This window comes from Mustela lutreola, chromosome 10 (assembly GCF_030435805.1).
Source record: "Mustela lutreola isolate mMusLut2 chromosome 10, mMusLut2.pri, whole genome shotgun sequence".
NCBI lineage: Eukaryota > Metazoa > Chordata > Mammalia > Carnivora > Mustelidae > Mustela > Mustela lutreola.
The window spans coordinates 8,409,660-8,421,283 of NC_081299.1; the positions used below are offsets into that span (position 1 = coordinate 8,409,660).

The following is an 11,624-nucleotide window of genomic DNA, read 5'->3' on the forward strand; positions in this document are numbered from 1 at the left end:
TCAGTTTTCTCATCCATCAAGTGGGGATAAGAATAGTCCTGTCCCTTCTGCAGATCTAGGATCATAAAAGACATCCTGGGCAAAAGGGACTGACTGCATGAGCCAAGGTCTGGAGAGGCCTGAAAGCCGTGGGGTGTGGCCCGGGATGTCTGGGACACAGGAGGCAAGGGGAAGGGGGTGTATAGAGTACAGGGCAGGGACCCCCATAGGAATCCCTGCTGAATAAAACAACGCAGTAGGACTCCAGTGGTTGTCCCCTTTTCTGCCCTAGCATGAGAGGTTCCTCTCTCTGAGGCAGAGAGGAAGTGAAGATGTTGATCCCCCAGAAGAGGGGCACCCTAAAATGGTGGGCCTGTTGCCAGACACTTCTAAACTTCTGGGCTTGGGAAATGAAAATGCTATTAAACTCTGAGTTTTAAAGGTCTTGACAGGGAGACATCACGAATTAAATGTTGGAAGCTGAGGTTTGAGGAAGAAAGGAGGGCTCATCCCCATTTAGAAATGCATATAAGCCTCTCTCTCTCTCTCTCTCTCTTTCACACACACACACACACCCTACCCCTAATCTTTGAGATTTTAGCTCAGACCTCCTGGAAACAGCCATCACCAAGAGAGAACACCTCCGATGGCAGAATTCCAGGCAGAGGGAATACTAGGAAGCAGATACTGACACACACCCTTGTTTGCACAAATGTATCAAGGCCCATTTCCACTGCCAGGGAGCAACTACCAGCTTTGAAAAAGCAGTTTCTGTAAAGTGTCTTGAATGCTTGAGGTATTTATAGACATTTCAGAACATGGAAAACCGTTCAAGAGAAGAGAGGCTGCCCCAACCCTGCCTGACCAGCCCTGATGCCATCTCCCTGCCCCAACATTAAGACACTTTTGGAATCTTCATGAAAACCAAAGGTTTGGGTTTTTTGTTTTTTTGGTTTTTAGTTCTTGTTTTTTATTTTTTAATTATTTTTTAAAGGTTTAGTTTATTTATTTGACACACAGAGATAGAGAGATCACAAGTAGGCAGAGCAGCAGGCAGAGAGAGAGGGCGGAAGCAGGCTCCCCGCTAAGCAGAGAGCCTGATGTGGGGCTCGATCCCAGGACCCCGAGATCATGACCCGAGCCGAAGGCAGAGGCTAAACCCACTGAGCCACCCAGGCCCCACTAGTTCTTGTTTTTTAAATGATTTATTACTCAATGCACTGGTACAAATCAGTTTCAAAAGAACCTATAATGTTGGCTTTATTTCACCATGGAAAATTTGTGCTCGGAGGTCAAAACTGTCTTACATAAAATGATTGAAATAAATAAATAAATAAATACAAATAAATACAAATTGCCTCAAAGGGCTCAGGGGGGCCTTTGAAGAGTCAGATGCAGGTCTCTACAGCCAGGGCTTCCTCTTAATACCTTCTCAGCACTGTGGGAAGAGAGAAAGAGTGATGATGGCATCAGAGGGAAACTGAGGCAGGATCTGATCTTCTCCGCCCCAGGGGCCATCCCTGCCACCATCCCCCATCCCCAGTTGATCTGGATGTTTGAGTCTTTGGAATAATCCCTCTCTCTGGACCTCAGTCTCCTCATCTGTAAACTGGGAATCATCGTCGCCCTGGTGATCCTGACCTCTGCTTCTGCGGCTATAGACAGGTTAGGGGAAGCCAGGAGGAAAATGCTTAGGACTCTTTCTGCTCCAAGGAGAGGCTGCCAGACAATGACAGGATTTCATCCTAAGGTGGTTCTGCCCCTTTTGGTAAGAGAGGCAGGAGGTGGCTAGAGGGGGGGTTGGGACTCAATGATGTCCACATTTAATATTTCTAGAAAGACACTCCATGGCCCTAAGAACTGTCAGCAGGAGAGAGTAGCGTCCAGATGTCCTTTCCTCAGTGTGTTCCCTGGAGACAGCAGACCCCAAAATGTCTCCAGTGGTGAAACCCACAGGTATGGGGGAGGGTGACCCAAGGAGGCAGGGAGGGGGTTTTACCATTGCAGCCCAGGCCACTGAGGGAGCCGATCCGGTCCAGCCTCCGGCCAAAGCACCCTGACTTGTGCATCATCTTGGGGCTGCGTAGTCTTCTCAGGGCCTGGAGGACATTGTCACTGGGCCCAAGGGCCCTGGCAGGTGGTTGCTCCTGGGTCTCCCAGGCTTCTGTGGGGCTGTGGTCCTGCTGGAGGGGTCCCAGGGCCATCTGCTCGGCCTGCAGCTCTGAAACTGTGTCCCGCAGGTGGTCCAGCAGCTCCTGCAATGCGTGGGGATAGCCTGAGCCTCAGGAAACCGGCACCTGGGGAGACCCGCCCTCACCCGCGCCCAAGTGAACCAACCGCCGTGGGTATGGAGTTCTGGCACCCATTCTCGTCACTTTCTGATTCCCTTATCGCTACTTCCCAGGGTAAACTGAGGACCTCTTGGGACAGTAGCTAAGGACCCCTGAACTCCCGCTACCCACCGTGGCCTTTAGGCAGGCTGCTGAGCTCACCTGCATTGCGGACAGCTGGGAGGCGGGGCCAGGCCCACCCAGCGGGTGGGAACGACCTCCTAGTAGCAAGAACAGGACGAGCGGGAGGGCCCGGAGCAGCGCGGTCTGGGGGTCCATGTCGCTGGAGAGAAGTGGAGAAAGAGATTGTCGCCGCCGCTGCTGCGCTTCGTCCCAGGTCGCGTCTCACCTCTTCGGGTCCCGCGGGCGCTCTCCTGGATCCTTCGCCAACGTCGGCCTTTTATCCCGCGCCTGGGGTTATCTCTGATTTATCGGCCGCATTCCCGCCCGCTGAGCTCAGGGCGGGGGAATGCGCCCCTCCGCGCGTGCGACCATACTCGCCGGGGGTGGAGGCTGGGGAGAGCAGGCCTTGTATAGAAATGGGCCCGGCCGGGGGGCGGGAGCGCGCGGGAGACATCAACAGGTCCTTTGCCTCCTGCTTCCTCTTTTCCTGCAACACTCCTGGGGCCTTTCCTACCCATCCCCAACCATTCCTGGAGAGGGCAGAGGCAACTCCAGCGTTCCGCGGCTCGACGCAAGTGCGGGGCACACGGGGTGACTCAGAGCGAGAACAGCCCCCAGCCAACGCCCCAGCACCGCAGCGCGTCTTCCCTCCCCTCGCCTGCCTGTACTGGGCACCCGGTTGGGTCTGCGCACCCTCGCTCGGCCGCTGTCCGTGGTGCTGATCCCTCTGAGCAAACCTAGAGCCGGGAGGTCTTTCTCTCCTCAGTTCAGGTCTAACTAGAAAGACAAGCATGGAGTAGGGACTGCGGAGACCCCTCCCCACCCTCTCACAAACAGCCTGCACTAGGATGTGCATTCTCCAATGTCATCTGATTAAAAGCCTGAGCATGACAAGGAACTTCTGGAATGCTGACCCTGCTTCTATCCCTTAAACGGTAGAGCTTGATTTGGTTGGAATTTTGAGAGGCAAAGCCCAGAGATGAGGTCACCCAGGAATGCTGTCTATCAAATCTCCTCCAGGTGCCAACACCTCCTCTCCCCCACCAAGACAACATGGGACGGAAAAAGCAAAGATGACTGGAAGATTTTTATCTATTTGGTGGAACACTAGAAGTGTGAGGCGGGCCCCTCCCCAGTGCCTCCTTCATCTGATCACCAATGACCTAATTCCCGTTAACAGATGGTCTGGACCTCCTGTCTGTGATTACAAATGAGGCATCAAAGAAAAATGGTCCTGGAAAGAGACACAGCAGATTAAATCCCCCTAAAGCATGCATGACTGATGTCACCACCCCTTCCAGATGCCTTGTGCTGACAAGCAGCAGGATGAGAGAATGCTATATGGGTGATAGAGAAGAGGCAGCAAAGGGCAGAAGCTGTGACCTTGAAACAAATATCTTACCTTAGAAAAATAGCATCTGCCTGATATATGAGAAAAATACTACTGCTTTTCATTTTTCAAACAAGGAAACTGAGCTCAGAGGAATTAATCTGCCTTCTTAGTTGATAAATGGTAAATCTTGAGTTGCAACCCAGGCAGTCTGACTCCAGACCTGACTCTCTTAATCATTGCCAGGGTCATTGCAAGGGGTTCCTACTAAAAGAAAAAACTGGATTAATCCACTGTCATCGCTGACAGTATAGAAAGTTGTGTGTGCAAGCACACACATGCACCACAGAAAAAATATACAAAGATTAAGTGTCAGTGAAAGAGACAAGAAAATCCAATCAGTTGCAGAGCTGAGCCAGAGGGTCAGAGGCTGCTGATAACATAGAGAGTCCCTAATGCTGGATGGCAGAAGTGTTGGGAGCAAGACAGAGTCCATCAGTCAGAAGTCACCTATCAAGAAATGACTCTTCATGTAACCTGTGCCTCACCTACTCTCCTGCAAACTGAACATATGCTCCCTCCCTTCAAGGACTACAAGGGAGAAAATGAATGATGTCTGTGAAAGCCCATGGCATTATGGGAAGAATTAGAAATTCAAAGAATTAGAAATATAATCACCCTGAAGGAGATTGTGACCCCACTAGGGAGGGAGTCAGGCCAGGGAAAATAATTAAGTGCTAGATACTCTGACAGAGCCTCCACTTGCCCCAGCAGATGGGATTGTGGAAAAGATTTTAGGGAACACACAGGACTGGATACAACCTCTAGGATCTTCTGTCCAGTGAAGAACAATATATTATCAATTAGTTCCCACACCAGAACATCCGCACAAACATTTATTAAGTGCCTAGTGTATGCCATGAACTTTCCATTCCTATTAAGTGGAGCTAATCATACCATCATTGTCACAACATTACTGCATAAGGATTAAGTGAGATGGTATATGTGGTAGGCTACATAATGTTCCCCCAAAGATGTCCATGCCCTAATCCGCAGAACCTGAGAATATGTTGAGAATACCTGACATGGGAAAGGGGGCTTTGCACCTTGGTTAAAGATCTAGAGGTGGAAAGATGATCCTGGATTATGGGGGAGGGCTAATGTGATCACAAGGGTCCTTATAAGAAGGAAGCAGGAGGATCAGAGTCAGAGAAAATGGAAGGATGGAAACAGGTCAGGGATGGAGAAGAGTCTACACTATTTCTGGCATCTTTGAAGATGGAGGAAGAGCCCATGAGCCAAGGAGTGTAAGTGGCCTCCAGAAGCTAAAAAAAAAAAAGCAAAAAAATGGATTCTTTCCTAGAGCCTCCAGAAGGAACACAAGCCTGCCTGCCAACACCTTGAGTTTAGCCCACTGAGAAAGCATACTTCAGACTTCTGCTCTCCAGAACTATAAGGAAATCAGTTTATATTATTTTAAGGCACTAAGTTTGCAGGAATGTGTTTCAGTAGTAATACAAAATTAACACAGTGTGTGTAAAATGCTAAGCATAGAACCTGATACTTAATAAGCCCTCCGTGAAGGTGGTTGTGATGGCAGAATTGGTTCTTGCCAGGGTCAAACCTTAGGTGCTAGGTGCTAGGTGCCAACTGCAGAGAAAGAAATAAGCCCCTTAACTTATTCAAAAACCTTTATCAAAGGTTGGGGTCACAATGGTCTGGAGTCCAGACTCTGGAATCAGACTCCCTGCATACAACACCACCTCAACCTTTTGCTACGTATATGATCTTGGGCAAGTTAGTTCACCTCTCTTCGTGTTTTCTCATGTCTGCATCACAGGATTGTCACGAGAAGGGAATGGGACCTTGCAGATAAAACTAAGCCTTCACTAGGAGGTAGGTACACCATGAACAAGACAAGCTCTGCTCTTGGGGAGCTGACAGTGCAGGGAGAAAGACACAGTCGCAGAACTATAACCGCCCCTTCTGCCGGATGATGTGGCAACCAATACAGGAGAGTCCTAGGCACTCTGTAAGCACAAGCAGGAATGCTCAGTTGAGGAGTAAGCTTCCTGAAGAAGGTAGTACTGAGCTAAGTTTTGAAGGATAAGAATGAATTAGCCATGAGGAGGAAGATGGGGAGGGCCTCCTGGGCAGAGGTGACAGCTACCACCTCTAATACCTTAGTTCATCTGGGCAGCTCTAACAAAAGAGCACAGATTGTGTGGTTCATAAACAAAAGAAATGTATTTCTCATAATTCTGGATGCTAGGAGTCCCAGATCAAGGTGCTGGCAGATTCAGTGTCTGGTGAGAGTCCTCTTACTTGTTCGTAAGCAGCTCTTTCCTCTGTAACCCCATATGGCAGAAAGGACAAGGGAGTTCTCTGAGTTCTCTTTTATAGGGACGCCAATCCCATCGTGAGGGCTCCACACCCGTGACCTGATCACTTCCCAGTGGTCCTACCTCTTAATACCTTCACATTGGGGAAATAGATGTCAACCTATGAATTTGTGGGGGAAGGAACACAGCCATTCAGTCTGTAACATCTAGGCTCTTGGCAGAAGGAAGAAGCTGAAAAAAAAAGGGAAGGTCTGGGACAGTTTCCCTCTGACTCTTACCTCCAGCCCTGGGCAGCCATAGAGGGCAACATGAGAACACTGACCACTAGGGGAAGGGGAAGGAGGAAGCAAGGAGCACTGCCCAGGGAGTCAACAGGTGGTACATCTCTGCCCACAGCTATCTCGTGGTCTGGCTTTACACAAGGCATACTTCTGCTCTGGGACTCTGTTTCCCCTTGTGTAGAATGAAGGAATTAGACGAGGACTTCTCACGGGTACAGAAGCCCTGCAAATGTCTGCTGCCCCTAGTTCATGGTTAGGTCTGTTCACCTGCTCCCAGCCCTTGCTAGTGTCTCAATCTTCTATGACGTTCAGACTTTCTCAAAAGCCAGAAAACACCTACAGAAGGGCCATCAGACTCTTCACAGCCATGGTGTCAATGCAGGTGCATGCATAGGTGTGTGTGTGTGTGTGTTGGGGGTGCTTTGGAAACCAGCCTGAGTGTGCAGCTCTTCTCTGCCCTTGAAGTGAATCTTCAAATTGTTGGTTATCAGAGGGAGGTCTGAGCTTGCTAGCCTGGGAGGAAATAGCTATTAACTCTTCCCATCCCGTGCCCAGCCTCACCAGTAATATCTGAAGCATCTGAGTGTAATGGAGGGATTGCCTCTCACTTCTTTTTTTTTTTTTAAGATTTTATTTATTTATTTGACAGATCACAAGTAGGCAGAGAGGCAGGCAGAGAGAGAGGAAGAAGTAGGCTCCCCGCTGAGCAGAGAGCCCAATGCGGGGCTCAGTCCCAGGACACTGGGATCATGACCTGAGCCGAAAGCAGAGGCTTTAACCCACTGAGCCACCCAGGCACCCCTGCCTCTCATTTCTATAACCTCATAAGGAAACCAAAATCTGAATGGGTCAGGTTCCTCCCCACTACCTCCAGAAAAGCCTGTATTCATTTTGTGCCTCTAGCCAACGTCCTGATGAAATCATTGGAACTCCCAGACCCATAAATGCTGAAGTTCATCTACTTTGGTCTTCGTAGTTATGCGAGCTGATAAATTCCACCCCACCACCACTTTTTTTGCCTAGACCAATTTAAGTTAAATTTTTGTCACTCCCAACACAAATCTCCCTAACTGACCAGTCCCCAAAAGAAACTGCACCCCTTTTTTTAAGAAATATTAGAAATATTTCTTGAGGGGGGCCTGGGTGGCTCAGTGGGTTAAGCTTCTGCCTTTGGCTCAGGTCATGATCTCAGGGTCCTGGAATCGAATCCCGCATCAGGCTCTCTGCTCAGCGAGGAGCCTGCTTCCCTCTCTCTCTGCCTGCCTCTCTGCCTACTTGTGATCTCTTTCTCTCTGTCTCTCTCTCTGTCAAATAAATAAATAAAACCTTTTAAAAAAGAGAGAAATATGTCTTGAGAATAAGACATCACAGCCTTTAGTAAAAGCCCAAGGTCTAGAGAGAACGCTAATTTTTTTTTTCTGGTTTACCACAGCACTTTATTTCTTTCCCACAATGATGCATCGCTGGGCCCAAATGTTCTCTCATGACGGTAGAAAACCAAAATTTGTCATGTTTTCAAGAACTGAAAATTGCATACGAAACTCTTACATAAATCAAAAGAAGGAATAAATGCACAGGGGTAAAAGCAAACCATTTTTCAACTCAAGGCAAGTAACAACCCACAGTATTCTGTCAGGAAAACGTCAGTTAAGAAAGGAAAAAGGACATGGGGCACCTGGTTGCCTTGGTTGGTGGGACATGTGACTCTTGATCTCAGGGTGTAGAGATAACTTAGAAATAAAATCTTTAGGGATGCCTGGGTGACTCCGTTGGTTAAGTGTCTGCCTTTGGGTTGGGTCATGATCCCAGGGTCCTGGGATCGAATCCTGCATTGGGCTCCCTGCTCAGTGGAGAATCTGCTTCTCTCTCTGCCTGCCACTTCTCCTGCTTTGCACACACTCTCTCTCTCTGACAAATAAATAAATAAAATCTAGGAAGGAAGGAAGGAAGGAAGGAAAATGGGTCCTTGAGGGCAAGACTTCCCCAACCCTGTTAGATGGGCAAGACAAAATTTCAACAGGGTACATGATGGCCCCAGTAGACAGCACCATGTTAGCACAGAGGTCACACTTCATGATGGAGTTGAAAGTGGTCTCGAGGATCCCACAGGACTCCATTCCCAGGATAGAGGGCTGGAAGAGCACCTCCGGGCACTGGAATTACTCACTGCCCACGGTGATCACCGCCAGACGGGCATCTCACAGCTCTTCTCTGAGGCAGAGGACGACACAGCGCCAGCCCTCTCCTGCTCCAAGTCCACCGCTACGTAGCACAGCTTCTCCGCAGTGTCACCCAGGAATTCCCGCTCGGCCATGGTGTTGATGCTGACGCCACCCTCTCTGAAGATTCGCATGAAGTTGTCCATCAGGTCTCCGCCAACCAGGTCTAGACACAGGACGGCAAGGGCACGGCGTACCCCTCATAGATGGGCATAGTGTGGGTGACCCCATCACCAGAGTCCATGACAATATCCTGGGGCCGCTGGAGACATACAGGGACAGTACAGCCTGGACGGCCACACACGTGGCAAAAGTGTGGACAGTCTCGAACAAACATGGGCCTAGCAAAGGCAACAGCTGGTCCCAAGGTCCTACGGTGCATCTGGCACATCTGGGAATGGCAAAGAGACCAGCGCTGGGAGTGGAGGGAGTAACGAGAAATGGGCTCAGTGAGGTATTGTGGGCTCCACAGAGCACAGCCTCCTGGCTAGGACTTTGGCTAACCTTACCTCGAGTAATGTGAGGGCCATTGAGTGTTGAAGGTCAAAGAGGATGTGCTCTCCCTTACTCTAAGGCCTCCGTGTTCCCAGAGCTGGCCACAGGCACCTCTGCTGTTCTCCATTCTCAGCAGGCTGGGTCCCCCCAGGGGGCTTCGCCTCTAAACTACCAATTTTCAATAATCCCAGTGATTTCCCTGTGTTACCCTATTGGGGGAGGGAGGTGAATAGCTTCCTCCTTCCTCTACACTTTCGGGGCACCTGGGCGGTTCCATTGGTTAAGCATCCAACTCTTGGTTTTGGCTGGGGTCATGGTGCCAGGGTCTTGGGATCGAGTCCCCCCATGAGCTCCCTGCTCAAGAGGGTGTCTGCTTCTCTCTCCCTCGGCCCCTCCTCTCTGCTCCTTCTCTCTCTCAAATAAATAAAAATTTATATAAAAAAAATAAAGCGTACAATTCAACAACTTTTATTGTATTCACAGATACATGCGAACATCATCATAGACGATTTGGGGACATTTTCATCACCTCAAAGAAACCCCATGCCTCTTTGCCATTATCCCATACCTCCCGTCACCAGCCCTAGGCAACCACTGATCTCTCTACCTCCACAGATTTGACTATTCTGAATATTTCATATAAATTGGGGTCATATGTGTATAACCTTTTGTGCCTGGCTTCTTTCATTGAGCACACTGTTTTCAATCCATCCATGTTGTAGCGTGGACGAGAAAGTCATCCCTTCTTAGAGCCAAGTGATATTCCATTGTGTGGACATACTACATTTTGTGTATCCATTCACCCACTGTAGAATTACTTCCATCTTCAGGCTATTATGAATAATAGCACTATGGGGCGCCTGGGTGGCTCAGTGGGTTAAAGCCTCTGCCTTCGGCTCAAGTCATGGTCCCAGGGTCCTGGGATCGAGCCCCGTATCAGGCTGTCTGCTCAGTGGGGAGCCTGCTTCCTCCTCTCTCTCTGCCTGCCTCTCTGCCTACTTGTGATCTCTGTCTGTCAAATAAATAAAACCTTTAAAAAACCATATATATCTTTAAAAAATAATAATAATAACATTATGAACATTCATGCACAAGTGTTTGCGAGGACATGCATCTTCATCTCTCTTGCGTATATACCTAGGAGTGGAATGGGTGGGTCATATAGGTCATAAGTTCAATCATTTGAGGAATTTGTCATTTATCTTTTTTTTTAAGATTTTATCTACTTATTTGATAGACAGAGATCACAAGTAGGCAGAGAGGCAGGCAGAGAGAAATGGGGAAGCAGGTTCCTGCTGAGCAGAGAGCCCAATGAGGGGCTCAATCCCAGAACCCTGGGACCATGACCTGAGCCGAAAGCAGAGGCTTAACCCACTGAGCCACCGAGGTGCCCCTCATTTATCCTTTTAAATGGTCATTTTATAATCCACTGAGTTTAATATTTTTTTAGATTTAGATTTTTTTAGATTTTTTTTAGATTTAGATTTTTTAGATTTTTTTCATTTGAGAGAGAGAAAACATGAATGGGGGAGGGGCAGAGAGAGAATGGGGCTCGATCACAGGACCCTGAGGTCATGACCTGAGCTGAAGGCAGATACCTAATCCACTGAGCCACCCAGGTGCCCCTGGATTTAATATTCTTAATATAATTATTTTCTAATTTGATATAGAGTGCCTAGACTTCTTTTTTTTTTTTTTTAAGATTTTCTTTATTTATTTGAGACAGAAAGAATGAGAGAGAGCATGAGAGGGGAGAAGGTCAGTGGGAGAAACAGCCTCCCCATGGAGCTGGGAGCCCAATGCAGGACTCAATCCCAGGACGCCAGGGTCATGACCTGAGCTGATGGCAATCACCTAACCAACTGAGCCATCCAGGCGCCTCTAGACTTCTTTTTTGTTAATTTACATGATGGGGCTGTTCGGAAGAGCACGCAACTCTTGATCTCAGGGCCATGAGTTCGAGCCCCATGTTGGGTGCAGAGATAACTAAAAAAAAATAAATAAACTTTAAAAAACATAATGCTGCTGTAAAATCTTTACATGTCGGCTTTTTGTCCTTTGTGAGTTCTTCAACCTCCACCCTATAGAATTGGGGGCCAGACCATCCTTTGTCAGGATCAAGGGAGCTGTCCTGTGTACTTCAGGATATTAGCAGGGTCCCTGGTCTCCGCCCACAACACCCCAGTGCGTCCCCCTCACCAAAATTATGAAGTGTCTCCAGACGTTGCCCGATGTCCTCCGGGGAAAAACTGTACTTGGTTTCTTTAGCTATTTCACTCGGGACACATACGTGAGAAAGAGTCACTGAATTGAAGGCACAAGCGTATTCAGGGGTCTCAATGCGGATGAGTGGACGCCCCCCCAGCAGGGCTCTAGCCACTGACATTCTTTGTCCCAAGGGTCAGGTGAGTGGAGTCAGGGAGGCTCACCGAAGCGATGGGTGTGTCTGCAAAAGAGGGGCCTTTACATGCAGGGAAAGGATGGCTTCCTACTGCCGCTCGCACACCCACAGGGGGCGCTGTTCA

General features: G+C 48.8%; 1 protein-coding gene and 1 pseudogene across 1 annotated transcript; both read right to left on the reverse strand.

Annotated features, from left to right (window-relative positions):
• Positions 1-1,005: 1,005 nt before the first annotated feature.
• On the reverse strand, positions 1,006-2,750 carry NPPB (natriuretic peptide B). The gene is made up of 3 exons (XM_059137196.1): positions 2,472-2,750; positions 1,979-2,234; positions 1,006-1,417 (listed from the first exon to the last, which is right to left on the reverse strand). Exons 1-3 carry the CDS (start codon positions 2,586-2,588, stop codon positions 1,401-1,403), a joined length of 390 nt encoding a protein of 129 aa, XP_058993179.1. The 5' UTR covers positions 2,589-2,750; the 3' UTR covers positions 1,006-1,400.
• Positions 2,751-6,693: 3,943 nt separating this feature from the next.
• LOC131809924 (actin, cytoplasmic 2-like) lies at positions 6,694-9,134 on the reverse strand (annotated as a pseudogene).
• Positions 9,135-11,624: the final 2,490 nt, after the last annotated feature.